This window comes from Trachypithecus francoisi, unplaced genomic scaffold (genome assembly GCF_009764315.1).
Source record: "Trachypithecus francoisi isolate TF-2019V2 unplaced genomic scaffold, Tfra_2.0 Lachesis_group0, whole genome shotgun sequence".
Taxonomy (NCBI): Eukaryota; Metazoa; Chordata; class Mammalia; order Primates; family Cercopithecidae; genus Trachypithecus; species Trachypithecus francoisi.
The window spans coordinates 76945155-76962874 of record NW_022681453.1 but is presented as its reverse complement, the minus strand read 5'-3'; the positions used below and the strand labels follow the sequence as shown (position 1 = coordinate 76962874).

The 17720-nt window shown below is 44.4% G+C and overlaps 1 protein-coding gene across 5 annotated transcripts in view; it reads left to right on the top strand.

The window, feature by feature from the left end:
* CUNH3orf52 (chromosome unknown C3orf52 homolog) overlaps positions 1 to 15615 on the top strand; it is a 34355-nt gene extending 18740 nt beyond the window's left edge. For all 5 annotated transcript variants that reach the window (XM_033211322.1, XM_033211318.1, XM_033211319.1 and 2 more), the window contains 3 exons: positions 6596 to 6666; positions 10017 to 10198; positions 14037 to 15615. In XM_033211322.1, the coding sequence (XP_033067213.1) occupies positions 6596 to 6666; positions 10017 to 10198; positions 14037 to 14041 (258 nt within the window). In that variant the 3' untranslated portion in view covers positions 14042 to 15615. The remainder of the gene's footprint in view (positions 1 to 6595; positions 6667 to 10016; positions 10199 to 14036) is intronic.
* The last annotated feature ends 2105 nt before the right edge of the window (positions 15616 to 17720 follow it).

Sequence of the window (17720 nt, the reverse complement as noted above, 5' to 3'; positions counted from 1 at the left end):
AAGAGACTTGAGAAAAGAAATGAGACACAGAAACAAAGTATAGAGAAAGAAAAGGTGGGTCCAGGGGACCGGCGCTCAGCATACAGAGGACCCACGCCAGCACCGGTCTCTGAGTTCCCTCAGTATTTATTGATCATTATCTACCATCTTAGAAATGGGGAAGTGGCAGGACAATAGGATCATAGTAGGGAGAAGGTCAGCAGAAAGACTTATGAATAAAGATCTCTGTGACATGAATAAGTTTAAGGAAAAGTGCTGTGCCTTGATATGCATATGCAAACATCTCCATTAACCTTTTTAGTGCACAAAGAGCAGCATTGCCTCTAGCAAGTCCCACCTTCAGCCCTAAGGCGATTTTCTCCTATCTCAGTAAATAGAACATACAATCGGGTTTTACACCGAGATGTTCCATTGCCCAGGGACGGGCAGGAGACAGATGCCTTTCTCTATCTCAACTGCCCAGAGGCCTTCTTTCCTCTTTTACTAATTCTCCTCAGCACAGACCCTTCATGGGTGTCGGGCTGGGGGACGATCAGGTCTTTTCCTTCCCACGAGGCCGTATTTCAGACTATCACATGGGGAGAAACCTTGGACAATACCTAGCTTTCCTAGGCAGAGGTCCCTGTGACCTTTGGCAGTCTATGTGTTCCTGGGTAATTGAGATTAAGAGAATGGTGATGACTTTTCACAAGCATACTGCCTTCAGGCACTTGTTTAACAAAGCACACCCTGCACAGCCCTAAATCCATTAAAGCTTGAGTCACCACAGCACATGTCTCTTACAAGGACAAGGTTGGGGGTAGGGTTAAAGATTAACAGCATCTCAAATACAGAACAAAATGGAGTCTCTTATGTCTACTTCTTTCTATACAGACACAGTAATAGTCTGATTTCTCTATCTTTTCCCCACATAAATGAATGTCCATTTTTCATCTTACAACCATATCTCTTGCACGGAGTCAGACACAAGGAAATTCTCTGGGTATTTTGGGCTCATCAGTAGGTAGTGGCAAAGGAACAGGGACTGACATTGATGCCTGCGGTGGGTCCACAGATTTCTTTGAGCCAGTTTCTTCTCTTATAAATAGAAATCAGTACACTTTCTCTGTATAACTCAGGTGCAAATGAGATTACATAAAATCACTTGAGAAACATTTTAAAAGAATTATATTGGGCCGGGCACGGTGGCTCATGCCTGTAATCCCAGCACTTTGGGAGGCTAAGGCAGGTAGGTTACAAGGTCAGGAGATAGAGACCATCCTGGCCAACACAGTGAAACCCCGGTTCTACTAAAACTACAAAAAGTTAGCCAGGCGTGGTGGCGGGCGCCTGTAGTCCCAGCTACTTGGGAGGCTGAGGCAGGAGAATGACATGAACCTGGGAGGCGGAGCTTGCAGTGAGCTGAGATAGCGCCATTGCACTCCAGCCTGGGCAACAGAGACTCGGTCTCAAAAAAAAAATTATCTTATTTACACATGATCAAAGTAAGGCATAGTGAAATGACAGATTCCTGCCCTTCATTCCCCAACCAAATATGCTCAGGAACAAAAATTAGCACCTGAAGGTATTCCTGTCTTAATGTCAGGTCAATAACTCCTTTCTTCCATTAGGTCAACTTCCAGAACTGTATGGATATAAAAGATAAGTGGAAGTGAGTATTTGTGGAGGAAAAACTATTTTTTTCTCTATACCCACATTCAATGCAGAACACTTCTATGGCCACATGTGTGTTTTTTTTTTCCACACCAACCAATTATCTGCCACCAGCTGTGTATCCTACAATCCAGTTCAATTCTGACATGATCTGCCTGGAGTTAGGGCAGACCCCACAGTTTAAGGGTTCAGCCCCACAAAACTTCCGTCACTTAATATGCCAGTTACAAGTCTAGGTTGTCACTTGTGCTTCTGACCAATCAGCTGCAAATCCGAGGTTTCCAAAACCCCCGCCTTGGGTTCCATCATTTGCTAGAATGGCTCACAGAGCTCAGAGAAGCATTACATTTATGGGTACACTGTAGAGAATAGAGCATATCAAAAGCCAGATGAAAAGGTACATAGGATGGACATGTGGGACAGAACGTGGGTGTCCATGTCCTTTCAGGTGTGCCACCCTCCCTGTAAATGTGGTCAGCCACCTGGGAGCTCTCCAAACTCTGTCTTATATGGATTTTTATGGAGATCTCATCACATAGGCATGATGGATTATTATGCATTATTATGCTGGAGAGAACTTGCTCTTCAGCTTCTCTCCCCTCTGGAGGATGGGGGTGGAGGTGGGGCCAAAAGCTTCAGATTTCTTCCTCTTCTTTTTTTTTTTTTTCTCGAGATAGTTTTCACTATATTGCCAGGGCTGATATCAAGCTCCCGGCTTCAAGTGATTCTCCCTGCAAGTGATTCTCTTGAGTAGCTGGGATTACAGGCGTGCACCATCCCACTCCACCACACTGGCTGAAAGTTCCAAGCTTCTAGCTGTGGCGTGGTCTTTCTGATGATCAGCTCCCATCCAGCAGCCCACCAAGAGTTGCCTCATCAGAAATAACGATACTCCTATAACCCAGGAAACTGCAAGAGATTTAGGAGCAGGTCTGTGTCAGGAGCTGGGGTAAAGATCAAATGTTAGAGTAAAAGATGGACCCGGCACCCCTGTCACTCAGGAAGTAACAAGAGTTTTAGGAATTCTGTGCCAGGACCTGGGGCAGAGACTAAACGTATATATATTTTTATTATATCATAGTATTGGAACTTTATGCCCTTTCCCTTGGCTTTTCTAAACACAGGCCCTGCCATGTGTCATTGCCACAGTTTTTTCCTCTCAGGATTGGGGCTGTTACTCTGCTTAAGCCAGCGTGTTAGTTACATGCGAACCAGCACACCCTGTGCATGGGTTAGGAGTTAATGATGGCACCTCTCTTATTCTGGAAGGTAGTCTCTAATTAGCCACTGCATCAGACTCAGCTAATCAACTCGCTGAGCTCCTTGCTCAGTTTGCACCAAGCCCCATAGACATTGTGTGGGAGACACCAGACTAAGGGTTGAGGAACCTCCCTATTTCACTTCCTTGGGCCCAAAGTGGACAGTGTGACTAACAGCTCCCCAAATAGAAATATGTCCTAAGTACAGCAGAGGAGCATGATCAAAAAGAATCTTTAAGTGAACACAAAAAGTGATCTAGTCTACCACTCCATATGTTACCTTACAATTTTAACTTAAAAATTTTGCTGAAAGCCCTATGTGCAAAACACTGTGCTGGGCCCTAGAGATTAATAAAGGAAGGAAGGGAAGGAGGAAGTAGAGAAGACTGGAAGGAAGGATAGATATCACCCCTGCCATAGGAAGCTCAGTCCAAAAGGAAGAGAGAGACGAATTAAGAGACCAATTAAGCCATTGGTGCTTGAAAAGATCCTCCTCTAGGGCATCCTCACTCTCCTCCCCATCACAGCATCCCCGTGAAAACTGCTTTCCTACTTCCTGAGTTTTTTAAATGGCTGTCAGCCTATCGGCAACATCCTGTGCTTTGGGACTTAAGAGCTGTACGACTACCCAGTCATTTTCTTCTTCAGGAGACAGTTTCCTTCATTGTATATATATCCATTTCAACTTCACTGGGTAGTGTGGTAAGATGGGAAGAAGCTGGTTTTTAGTGTTCATAACACGTAGGATTGAATGTTGGCTTGTCCATTTACTAGCAGAGTGACTTGGGACAGGTTTCTTCATCTCATGGAATGGAGTGCTGTTTTATTTTCCAGTAAAAAGGGGAGACATGTTAATGCCTGTTATGCCAGGTTTTTATAAAGATCACGACATAATGACAAGATTAGAAGAGCAGAAATAGCAGGCACTCTCATCTTTTGTTCTCTCTTTGAGAGATGGGTTATACATGTTGAATCAAATGGGAGTGTATTGTGGAAGTGCAGCGTCCTTGACATTCCGTTCAGAGTTGAGGGGAAGCAAGGTGAGCTCTCCCTAGGGCACTGCTGGTTTTGTATGTTTGACTGCTCATTATTGAATAAAGTAATAGGTCATTAAGCCATAATGGCTGTAGCTGGGGATGGCACATGTTCCTGAGTACTACTAGTTTAGGGTTCAGACCTCTGAAACACAACAACTCCGTGCCTAGGAAAAGATGTGTGTAGCATAATATCACCAACTAGTATCCAGAATATAAACCTAACCACTTCAGCTAGATAAAAAAAGACAGATAAGCCAAGGGAAAGAAAGGAAATGAGTGAGAAATTCAGAGATAAGTCACAGAGTTAATAAACATATGAAAAGATGTTCAACCTCACTAGTAAGTGAGGCAGTACAGATTAAAATAATGTGAGGCCGGGCGCAGTGGCTCAAGCCTGTAATCCCAGCACTTTGGGAGGCCGAGACGGGCGGATCACGAGGTCAGGAGATCGAGACCATCCTGGCTAATACGGTGAAACCCCGTCTCTACTAAAAAATACAAAAAACTAGCCGGGTGACGAGGCGGGCGCCTGTAGTCCCAGCTACTCGGGAGGCTGAGGCAGGAGAATGGCGTGAACCCGGGAGGCGGAGCTTGCAGTGAGCTGAGATCCGGCCACCGCACTCCAGCCTGGGCGGCAGAGCAAGACTCCGTCTCAAAAAAAAAAATAATAATAATAATAATAATAATAATGTGAAGCACTATTTTATACTCTGAAAGAGACCAAATGAAATCTACAGGCAGGCAGCCCGGGCGGCGCCTTGAGCCTAGTTAGAAGTTGACCCTACAGGCAGACAGCCCGGGCGGCGCCTTGAGCCTAGTTAAAAGTTGATGCCGGACCTAACCGATAATGTTATCTATAGATTTCAGATGTTGTATAGACAAGCAATGTGAAAGTCCCTGTCTTGTTCTTTTTCTGTTCTAATTACTAGTGCTTGCCATATATCTCTCAACTTCCTGAGCCCAGTATAAACATATCCCACCATATGTCTCCCCTCCATATATCCCTCAACTTCCTGGGCTCATCCCACCATATGTCTCCCTACCATATATCTTTCAATTCAAAGACTACCATATATCTCAACTTTAGAAGGACACCACCTGGAAAATCCCTGATAAGAACACAGCCGTTTGTGAGAGCACGGGAACCAATAAAAAAACTGCTAAATGTATAAACTTAAAATGTTAACCAATTGTAATGCTGTAACCTAGAGAATTCCCTCGTTCCTCTGCAACTTTACAAGTCCTGTTTACATTAGGCTATAAAAGGCAAGCGCACGCATTGTTCAGGGCCCTCCTGTATGTTGTGGAACGGAGGGACCAAGTTCGAACTTGCATTAAAGATCCTTGCCGCTTGGCTTTGACTCTGGACTCTGGTGGTCTTTTTCGGGGAACTAACGGTCTGGGCATAACAACTCCTCAGAGTGGAAAAAATTTAAGTTTGGTAACACTAAGTGCTGGTAAGGATGTGGCAAATGGATATGTATACATCGCTGGAAGGGATGGGAAAGGGAGAGCAATTTTGTGAAGTTGGAGATGAACCTACCCTTGAACCCAACAATTCCTTTTCTTGGCATATGCCCATTGGAAACTCCTGCGTGTCCAAGAAGAGATGCACAGAGAAATTAAGGATGATTGCTTCAGCGTAGGTTGTAATGGGGAAAATTGGTAATAGTGCATGTGATCATCAGTAGGGGAATGGATAAGCTGGTATACTCATTTAAATGAATCTATGCAGGAGTTAGGTAAATGCCTTTTATTGAGATTTATTTTGTGAATGAATCTTAAATGTAATTTTGGTGAAAAAAAGCAAGTTTTAGAAGATTTTGTAGAATATGGTGCCTTTTGTTTGAATAAAAACACAAATTATATTTTGTTATGATTACATAAATAAGTAGCAATTTGTTAAAATATGCAAGGAAAGGATGAATGCCAGCTTCAGAATGATTGTTAGTACTAAGGAAGAGAGAGAGGAGGAGCTGAATGGTATGTAAGGGTCATTTTAGCTGTATTTTGTTTCTTAAATTAAAGGGCCGAACCCAATATAGCAAACTGTGAAGACATGAAAGCTAGGTAGTGGAAGCACAGGTGTCATTATTTTTTATGATGCTTGCAATGTTTCATGCATAAAATAAAGCCTCCATATTTTTGCAATTCCCCTGTTTCTCTCTTTGTCCAGGGGATGTGCTAGATCCGTGGCTTAGCATGGCTGTTTGTCTTTATGCTGAAGCTCTGGAGAAGGGAGAAAGAAGCCCTGGCTAAGCAATGTCCCAGGTGCTAAGTGGTCTGTGCTGCTGCTATCCAGCAGCCATTTTGGGGTCTTCTCTCCTTCCTATGGTCTGTGAGGTCTCTGTGGGCTCCAGCTGCTGACATTCTCACCACCAAGGCCACAGGGTGCCAGTGCAACTTCTGAGAGAAGCTGAGTCATTTGGTCCTTATAAATGTGGTTCTTTTGAAGTAGCGTTAACTTGAGTTTTGGTTTATGGTAGGCTCAAACCTTCCTATTTCTTGATCCAGAGCGTCCAGATAAGTTGATTCCAGTCTAGAATGGAATGTCCTCTGCTGTAGAAGTAGTTTTGCTTTGTCAGGTGTTGTGTAATATAATCTGTCAGTAATGCGTGTGGTTTAATTTGCTTCTGTTTGTTTTAGCTCACTGATGTGTACAGTACATCGCCCTCTCTGAGTCGTTATTTTACTTCAGTTGAAATAGTGGACTTCAGGTAAGAGTGTGGAACATTACATTTTGCTCTCTTTCTCTGGAAAGAGATCCCCCCACCCCACCCCTCATCATTTACCTAGCAGGGCTTCCCAGAGCCTCAGAGCATGAAGGGAACCCATAATAGAATCACAGAAATCACAGAATGGCAGTGCTGGGAAGGTCTTTTACACCAACAGGCTTGACTCCCTTATTTTACACATGAGAAAAAGGAAGACCAGATTAATGGTATGATTCGACCAGGGTCACACAGAAGAGAGGAAAAGCCAGTCCCAGGTAAACGATTCCTGTTTAACAATGAATGCTCAAATAAGCTAAGGGTAGAAGTAGAAATAGATCTCAGGTAATGCTGTGATATGAGTGATATAATCTATGTATAGGTGTATAGGCATTTGCTTCTGAGGAGCACAAGTAATACAGGAGTATATTCTCCTTGTTTAGTATTAAAGATGTAAAGAGGGGCCAGGTGTTGTGGCTTATGCCTGTAATCCCAGCACTTTGGGAGGTCAAGGCAGCCGGATCACTTGAGGTCAGGAGTTCAAGACTAGCCTGGCCAATGTGGTGAAACCCTTCTACTAAAAATACAAAAATTAGCCAGGTGTGGTGGTGGGTGCCTGTAATCCCAGGTACTCGGGAGGCTGAGGCAGGAGAATCTCTTGAATTTAGGAGGGGAGGTTGCAGTGAGCTGAGACTGCGCCACAGCACTCCAGCCTGAGTGACAGAGCCAGACTCTGTCAAAAAAAAAAAAAAAAGGAAGAAGAAGAAGACGACATAAAGAGGTATGCACAAGAAAAGCCTACCTTCTGCCTCCTTTCTTCTCCACTGCCACCACCAATAACTAATGCCATTCCCTTCCATGGAGTTAATAGCTGTCAAGAGTTGAGTATAATTACTTCTGTTCATGTATCTATTATAGGCACCACAGATACCACACACACATAGGATATACACACCCATATGTATTTTTTATTTTTTAAATTTCCTCCTCATCTTTAATGTTCTTGAGATGTAGGCATCAGGGTGTATGTGTGTGGAGTCAGTTTATTATCCTTTTACATCATCGGGACTATTAGAGATGACTTAAAATTTACATCAAAGCTTCATTATCCATTATGCCTGAGATGTCTCTGGAATATGACCATCAAAAGTTGTATTATATTAAGAGTCCCCTTTCAAACTATAAGTTCTCCAAACCCTAATATTAGCAGACCTGGGAGGGGAGGCACATAAAGCAGGTGGTAGGTAGCACCATGGTGTGGGGCCAAACAGACGTGAAGTCTACAGATACATATGGTGCAGGCTGCCTTTGATCTCCTTTAAAGACTCCCGACGGGCGGGGCATGGTGGCTCAGGCCTGTAATCCCAGACCTTTGGGAGGCCGAGGCAGGCAGATCACAAGGTCAGGAGATTGAGACCATCTTGGCTAACATGGTGAAACCCCGTCTCTACTAAAAATACAAAAATTAGCTGGGCATGATGGTGCGTGCCTGTAACCCCAGCTACTCAGGAGGCTGAGGCAGGAGAATCGCTTGAACCAGGGAGTCAGAGGTTACAGTGAGTCGAGATTGTGCCACTGCACTGCAGCCTGTGACACAGAGAGACTCAAACAAAACAAAACAGACCCAATGTACATGGTGCTTACGGTGACATCTCCTCACTTTGTTTCAAGAAGTCCAGGCAGGGGTTCTAAAGTATTGAATTGAAGAAGAAAAGCCAGTGCTTCCCAAAAGGTGCTGCTGCACATGGGTGGAAGGCGGCTAAATCCTCGGCACATGCATTTGTGTTTACAGGAGCGTCGTAACCTCAGCCCTGGACTAGCCCGACTAGAACCTAGAAAAATGCCCTTTGGTTTATTGGCTGCTAGACTCACTCCAGTGGTGGGCAGCTGGGGGAAAGGCCCTGAAAATTGCTCTTTTCTCAGAATTCAGCCTTACATAAATTTACCCTGTGACCTACCATGGGGGATTAGGATGGGCTGGCCAGGCCAGGCCAGGTGGCCTGATTTTCCCATTCAGCTTCTGACCTGGTCTTCTGAAGGTCAGACTCTGGCCCTCTCCATGAGCCAGCCCAAGTCCTGCGCCTGGGAATGCAGGGTGGCTGGCTGTGTAGGTGTTGATCATCATTAGCGATAATTAGAGGGCAGAGCTCAGGGAACAAGTTATGACACCTGCAAACTAGGGTAGCTGGATTGCAGTTTGAAAGTGCATTTTCCGGCTTTCCTGTAGGGCATCCTTGAAACTATGAGTTTCTTGAGAGTCCTGACTCTCCATTATTCATCTGATCTGAAGGATCTGGCACATCTCCCAGCCGTAGCAGAGTTTATAAACTCAATCGTCAGCCACCGTGTAAGATCCAGGAATAGCGGCCTGTGTGACCTGTGGCCAGAAGAGGGAGCTCTTTGCCTGTCCTTAGCAGGGGCAGGGGCCTGATTCACACTAATGGGCCTGGTGCATCTGCAAAACTTCCCCAAGGTGATAGTCTCCGATGTGGCCTCCTGCTTGTCATTTTATTGCTGGTTCTTAATCTGGCCCATCTTGAACCAAAGTAATAGGATAACTATGAATAAACTAAATGTTGAAGTAGCATTTAAAGAGTAGCATTAGACACTAATTAATGGAGGGTAGCCCTTGATTATTTTTATTTTGGAAATAGGAAAAAATGTTCTAGGAAGACGAAAATTCCCTTTCCTTAGGTCCCATTACTGAGAGTTACAGGGCTTGGTTATCTTGCCCTAGGGGCCTCTGGAAATGGGACAGAAAAGTTTCTCACTTTGGTGACAAACCAGGGAAGCCTGATTTGTTGCTGATACACAGGGTGGTCTCTGTCAACATTCAGAAGTTCTGGACCCAGCCAATGGTAGGAAGCTTTGGCTGTGCCTTAAACATTTCCATAGGTCAGATAAAGAACTGATTAAACTAAAGATCCCTGGCACACCTTTGTGGGGGCAATGCTGAGAAAATGAAGAAGGAATGTGTGTGGAGAAAAGGGGAGGCTTCCCTGGCTTACCTTGAGGGATGAAGGCTGGGGTTGGAACAGATGATGGGCGAAGCTTGGGATCTTCTCAGCATCTGGACCGGAGATGGGCTGCACCTCTCCCTCTGATGGCCTCTCCCAGTGGATTCCTAGAGGATGGGTACTAGGTGGAAGGAGGAGGTTAGGATCACCTCAACTTTTTGTGATGAATCTATGGAAGAGGATTCTTACAGGACACTATGTTCTTCCAGGACAGAATACTCTTTGCTATTTTGTACTGGAAGAATATGCAAAACTTTAAAAAAAGTTATTGCTTAAATTCATTTCTTGAGTTGTCGTGTGATGCTGTCTATGCTTTAATGTCTCTGGTTTGCCTTTCAGTGGTGAAAATGCCACAGTAACCTACCACCTGCAATTTGGGGTTCCATCAGATGATGAAAATGTTATGAAGTATATGATGAGTGAGGAGTTGGTGCTGGGCATTTTGCTACAGGATTTCCATGATGAGAACATACCTGGTTGTGAGAGTCTGGGGCTTGATCCAGCATCCCTCTTGCTCTATGGTAAGTAGAGCAAGTAAAGAAGTCAGAGTTGTGATGATAAACAGGTGAACCAGACTGGAGTCAGACTGGTTTGGTTCGATTTGGCAACTTTGGTGCCTTGGTACTGTGTCAGACTATTCATTTCTTCACTCGTCCCCTCAGCGCATGGTGTTGCTGTGAGGTGATGTTCCCCTCTCTGTGGAGGCTACACAGTCCGTGCCCTCCATAATTACACAGTGTAGTTGGGGAACAGTTATGGAAAAGATAATTCAACCATAAAGATGAACATTGCTACATGTTTCCTCATGCAGTTCACCCACATTCTAAGCCCTGTATCCTACTTTACAACATGATTAGCAACCTTTCTGGAGACACTAGTTTCACAAGAGAAGTAAGAGCTGAAGAATTTGAAATAAATAATACAGCTAAATTGCTCAGAGTATCTTCATATGGGGAACCTATTTCTTTTTCTGTTGAAGGCCACTGAGACCATTAAGAAATTAATAGAAGTTTATTCCTTTCCTTAGAAAATTATGACAAATTTACTCATCAACTTTTAAAATTAAGAACAGAACAAGGAAATAGATATGTTGTTTAATAAATGTAACAAACACCCCATTTATCGGAATATGAGAACTTTTTTTTTTTTTTTTTTTTTTGAGACGGAGTCTCGCTGTGTCGCCCAGGCTGGAGTGCAGTGGCCGGATCTCAGCTCACTGCAAGCTCCGCCCCCCAGGTTTACGCCATTCTCCTGCCTCAGCCTCCCGAGTAGCTGGGACTACAGGCGCCCGCCACCTCGCCCGGCTAGTTTTTTGTATTTTTTAGTAGAGACGGGGTTTCACCGTATTAGCCAGGATGGTCTCGATCTCCTGACCTCGTGATCCGCCCGTCTCGGCCTCCCAAAGTGCTGGGATTACAGGCTTGAGCCACCGTGCCCGGCCGGAATATGAGAACTTTTAACACTCGGAACAAAACCTGGCAGAAAGGAAGGTCAGAAGGCCAAACGGCTTCAGGCCCTCAAAATGTCCTTCCATTGCTTTGTAGTGAAGCTCTGGCCTTTGCTGCTGATCTCAGTTTCTGATACCTGGCTCGGAGGCTTCTTTGCTCTTATTTAGCCCATAATGCCAACAATCTTGACTATTTTACGTTCTCATCCACAGTCCATCAGAATCACTTTCTCCACTTTAGTAGGTTCTCAGTAAATACTAGTTGAATGAATGAAAGGCAAATTAGAAGTAGTTGTGGTTGGCAGCAGGTGCATTAACGGTCTAGAATCAAAAGCATGGAACGGGGTTAAAAGCACACATGTTAGTGCACAGTACAAGACAAGGTGTTTATTTTGATGACACTGTTTCTTGAGGATGAGAGGCAGGAGTAATGTTGGCCTAAGAAGGCGGAACGTTATGTAAAACAGTTCTTAAGAATGCCATTCTGAAGGCCACATTTTAGCTCACTGGAAATGTCTCATAAAAGGAGATCCCCCTCACAGAGCATCCTGAATAAAGTGTGTCTGTGGGTCAGGCAGACAATACATGTGTGTGGAGCGAAGAGGTTGTGCCCCAATTACAGTAATTTTAAAAATAATAAAAAAAAGGCCAGGTGCAGTGGCTTACGCCTGTAATCCCAGCACTTTGGGAGGCTGAGGCAGGTGGATCACATGAGGTCAGGAGTTTGAGACAAGCCTGACCAACATGGTGAAACCCCATCTCTACTAAAAATACAAAAATTAGCCGGGCATGGTGGTGAGTGCTTGTAATCCCAGCTACTTGGGAGGCTGAGGCAGGAGAATCGCTTGAACCCGGGAGGCAGAGGTTGCGGTGAGCCGAGATTGTGCTATTGCACTCCAGCCTGGGTGACAAGAGCAAAACTCCATCTCAAAAGAACAAACAAACAAATAAACAAACAAAAAACCACAAACCTTCAGCCTCCTCCTGTGTAAAGAGGCCTGCGATGCCTGTGGGGGCTGCTGCTGTGGTGTAGTTGGTCTTGATTTTCTTAGGCCCCTTGCAAAAATTGTTACTGGCTCCTTCCAAATGGAGGCCAGGGAGGTGGGCAGAGGTCTGAGGAAAGGTTTAAGAGGCTTCCGAGGCTGAGAGGTTCATACAGCACAGGATAAAGGGCAGGCTGCTTATGAGGCCTGAGGAGGGCTCCCTCCTCAGGTCAGAAGACCCTGAGCTTGGCCAAAGAGACTCAGCCGTTTCCCCAGGGCTCGGTGCTCCAGCAGGGGCTGGGGAGGCAGCTGTGAGTGGAACAAACTCTCTGATCTTCTGGAAGTTGCACTCTTTCTCTCACGCGTTTCTTCTGACGGGACATGCTGAGAAAATGTGGGTTTTCTGTGACCCCATGTCCCACTTTCCAGAGCATGAATGTGCAATATTTGAGCCATTTTATGTTTTCAGAATGTGTCACTGCCCTCTCAAAGGGAAGGGTGCACCGAAGAAGCAGTTGGGAAATAAGGAAAGAAGAAGAGGGACTCATCGCAGGCAGGCAGATGGGGGATGAGCGCAGAGGCAAACTCTAGAGAAAGGGAAGATGTGTCAGGGAGAGGCCCAGGGCCCTCGGAGGGACCAAGAGGGATGGAGTGAGTTCTTACGCCAGTTTCCCCATGCACTTGAGCTGTGGGCTTGGGGGATTGCCACCCCCGCCCTGTGATTAGCTGGGCAACTAGTTTCCCACAATGGTAATGTTCTCAGTCTTCAAAGAGCAAAGATTCTTAACGTTGTTTGGTTTGTTTGCCCCTTAGAGAATCTGAAGACAGCCATGTACATTCTCCCCAGGGAAAAAAATGTACACACCTCTCCCCACAACACAAAATTGTACAGACAATTTCAGGGATTCCGAGTATTTCCCTAAGGCCAGCCTATGGTCCATTTGGGGTTTGAATATGTGCACTTTAGAAGCAGAATCCGAAATTAGATTGTAATTTGGATTCCTGAGGCGTTTTTGTGTGTTTGCTTCTTATTCTCTAATTTGGAAATGCGGCGATTATTTTGACCTGACTGCATGTGTGTTTGGATGCCTTATAAAAATAAAAACTTTCCTTAAAATATCATGATAAAGGAATTTTTTAAGTCCATCATCCCTCACCCTTCCCTTTCTTTGATCTTCTTCACCTCCTAGGTGAGTGGGGCCCTGGGCTAAGAGGGGAAAGTCTGTTTTACAAAGGTCAAAGAAAAGGTCAGCATCATGAGTTACTTTGGACACAGAGGAGGTACTTGGTATGTTCTCACATGGGAAGGAGTCAGCTAGTAGACTGAGTAGGGAAAAAGGACAAAACCAGGATTTTTGTGAGAGAGAAGAGGAAAAAGCCCCAGCTGGGGAGAATAGTGAATCTTGTCAGTCCTGTCAGTGGTGATGAGGCTGGACTCCTGTGGACCCCGGCGGGCTTCCCCTGTGTCATGTCTGTTTAGGGCTTTGCATCTGCACCTGCACCTGCCCCCTAGGGTTCACACCATTTCTCTCATCAGAATTTCTCACAGTATATTGTACATGTTTTAAAAATGGAAATTTTAGAGTTTATGGTTAGATTATGAAAAGGGACTGGATGTTAAAATGTCCTCAGCACCCAAAAACCACATCATCAAAATTATTTCTCATGCATCCTACCCAAACAAATAAGCAACAAACAATAAATGTGATTTGCCTTTTGACATGTATTCAGAGTGGTTTGTGTGTGTGTGTATGTGTGTGTGTGTGTGTGTGTGGACTGAAGACTAAATTTCCTCTGTTAGGAATTTATAAACTTTGCAATTTTATCTAAGATTTTATATTGACATTCAATGAAATGAAATAAAAACCTAAGCATTTAATAATGTTTTTAAAAATCAGTAACTTTGGTTCATCTGTGTTTTCTTTTTAGAATGAAGTGACGGAGGTTGGTCTGTCTGAAAGCAGTGCTCCACCAAGTCCTGGAGATGAAGGGAATTCACTCTGTTTTGCAGAAAAGATTCTGTGGATTAATACAGAAGCACCGGCAACAACCAGAGGGATGGAGACTCCTTTCTCTCCTGATTCCGCAGGCTGGCTCCAAGCCCAGTAAAACAGCTCCCAAGCACTGCTTCAGCTGGGTCCAGTCTTAACAAAGGCAGGAAGCCAGCTAGGGTAGGGGCGATAGGGTCAGCGGGTACATCCCCCTGTGGGAGGTCACTGATATTCTGTTTTTTGTTTTAGTTTTTGTTTTGTTTTGTTTTTTGAGACAGAGTCTCGTTCTGTCGCTTAGGCTGGAGTGCGGTGGTGCGATCATGGCTCACTGCTATCCTTGAAGCACCCCACCCACCTGGGCTACTTTTTCTTTAGTGCAGCGGGGCGCTGCCTCCTTTTAGGTGGGATCGCATAAGCATGAGCTGGTAGAGCAGGGAGAGGCAGGCAGCCAGGTTAGGAAGACTAAGCCAATCATTCACTGAAATCACCCTCCTCCCCTGCCACCATTCGTTTTGATCTACCTCTAAGCCAGGCTGTGAAGAAAAGGAAGACACTTCAGAAGACCTCAGCAGTGTGACTCTGTGTCTGCTTCCATGATCTGTACCTGAGTATCTCAGCCAACCAGCCCTAGGCACACCACCAAGGTTACTTTGAGATCTGTATATATAGCTAGCTACAGATGGGAGCTGTGTGCTTCTTCATTATTTTGCAACTCCTCGTTGTTCCTGTGATTCCTGAACACACTTTTTGGAAATATGGGTCCCTGTGACTTTTGAGCATACTACTATCACTTTGGATAGTCACTCCATTTATATTTTTAGAAACTTCCATTAGAGAATCATTAAGGCTGTTTAACATCTGCTCTGGATGTTACCCATTGGTTTTTTGTTGCCCAGTGCTGCAAACGTTCCTGTAGGACTCAGTGTCTTCAGGCAATGATTGTGTATCCTGTTACAGATGGTTATGATACAGGAAGAACCACTCTTCTTTGAAAATAAAATGTTGGAAGCTTTGGCCAGCTATTTGGGGGGTAGAAGGAATATTAGTGACTGTATTGATTGTCTACAGATACATAATTGCCCGTTGTGAGGGAAATGAGTGTTTGTTTTGTTGGGAAAAGAAATTTACCAGGAGAAAGAGTTTTGTGCTGTATCGTGAGAGATCTTGTCTGTCAGTTAAATCAGCCCTGGGTTAAAGTCAGTGTGAACGGCAGCTGTGTGTGGGCATGAGCTAGTGTCTGCCTCAGACTAGATTTGACTTGAGTTCTTTATGACCCAGGACTCTGGATAATGTGAATTTGCTTTCTTATTTAACTAGAAGATACATGTACTATAGATCATTGTCTCATTTTAGTGATCGTTCCTTAAACTAGTGAAACTAGTGGATTTCTCTTCTTCCTCTTTATTTTTTACATGTCAAATGTGAACCTTAGTGTATTTGTATTTTGTAGAAAATAATGAAAAATTTGAATGGAGAATGATTTAAAAACATTTACAATAAATTATTTTTGCATCTGTGTTGTTGCATTCCGATTGGCCGAGCTTTGGGCTGGGTTTTTGTTTGTTTGTTTGTTTCTTGCAGTAAATGGTGTTGAACGTCATCTTTTCATTTCCCTTAGGGCAGCTTCCTCTTCTGGGTGAATAAGATCAAGCCAAGTTTCGCGGGGGTGACCTGGGTTCTCCTCTCTGTTCCAGCAAGAGCAGGCAGAGGCCATCCCCTCCTCTTTCTCTGAGGTCCTCTCTGGCAGGACTTGGTATGTGAAAGGGCTTGGGCTTGAAGGAACGGCCTGTTCGTGTCTGGAGGCAGGATTTGGTTTTGTTCTTGCCTTCTTCTTTGGAAAGCACCAAGAAGCAAGTACCTTGTCTTGGGTTTTGATCACTTGCAAGTCATAGAGAGGACTTTCCATAGGTTCGACTTTTCTGCCCAAATGGTAGGGAAAAACTAACCTTTGTGACTAACATATTTGGCGGTGTTTGAAAGAAAATGTCACTTGCAAATGCACTTTCTGCTACAGGAGATAAATCTACTGCTCATCACACAACATCATGATGAGCATAATGCCTGGTGCATAGTAAGGTTTCAAAAATTGAAGGATTTGAGAAGAAAAACTGCTCTTCTCTGTATGTCACTTAGATATGGATAGAATGACAGCAGCCATATCAGCAGAACCCGCTCCTATTCCTCCGCCAACAAAAATTCCGGCCATGTGGCTAATTCTTTTTTTTTTTTTTTGCCTTTCAATTTAATTTAGTTCTATAGATTTGAAAAAATGATGTGTTTTATAGAAGGCTATAGAGGATACTAATGGAGAAGACAATAAGAAAAGAAGCTGTTAGTTTTATTAAAGAGTTAGGATCAGTACAAATGAAACAGGAAACAGCAGAAAAAAATACCCAGGGGTTAAAAACAAAGGCAGTCTGGGCATGGTGGCTCACGCTTGTAATCCCAGCACTTTGGGAGGTCAAGGCAGGCGGGTCACCTGAGGTTAGGAGCTCGAGACCAGCCTGACCAAAATGGTGAAACCTCATCTCTGCTAAAAATTAGCCAGGCATGGTGGCAGGTGCCTGTAATCCCAGCTACTCGGGAGGCTGAGGCAGGAGAATCGCTTGAACCCAGGAGGCAGAGGTTGCAGTGAGCAGAGATCACGCCATTGTACTCCAGCCTGGGTGACAAGAGTGAAACTCCATCACAAACAAACAAACAAACAGAAACCCCAGTAGGGTTGCGGGTGGTTAGAGAAAATAGTGGTCAGTATAGTTTAATCAGAGGAGGGTTTTTTGTAGGAAGTAGGACTCAAGCTGAATCCTGAAGCACTGGTGGGGTTTGAATAAGAAGATTTGCCTTCCTTTACACATGTTTGTGTCTTCTTAGGATGAGGTACATGTTCTCTACTTTGTCTTTTACATGTGAATTCTGGACATGAATCCTGTCCTATTCAGAGTCTAATCAATGCTAAGAAAAAGTGGGAGAAATCTCTCAATATCCTCCTTCTCCTCTCCCATCACTCTTTCATTGCTTTAAAATAAGTTAATTCACACTATTGCTGCATTTTTGGCAGCTTTATCCACAGACATCCTTAAATCTTTCCTTTGTGACTAGATATTATAGACTCAGCTTCAAAAGGCACCTCCCTCATCTCACAGTTGGGAAATCAAATTCTGGAGAGCTGGGAGGACCAGCCCAGAGTTCCACCGCTTGTTGAGAGCAAAGCCTAGATCACAGGGCAACCACACACTATGAATGGCCTCCAGCCCAGTAGGATCCCCAGAGGCATGCTCAGTTCAGGCGTGGCTGACATCTGGGAATTCCTAAGGAGCACAAGTGGTCAGGAGTCAGGGGTGAATGGAGAGGGAGGACCCTCAGACTGCAGGAGACTTTATATGATGATGATGACCTCTCAAGGCTTCACCAAGTGCCTTGCAAAAGAGAATTCTGTAGGAAAGTAGACAGAATTTCTACTGGTCCAATTAATAGTTGGCAGAACCAAGGTACGCTCAGATCAAGTGGCTTTTTGAACTTGAGGCTATAGGCTTGGAAATGAACAGAGATAAATAGAAACAGAATCTACTTCTCCCTGGAGCCCTCGTGGAATCCTGGAGACTTCTATTTCCTGTTCTGTCCA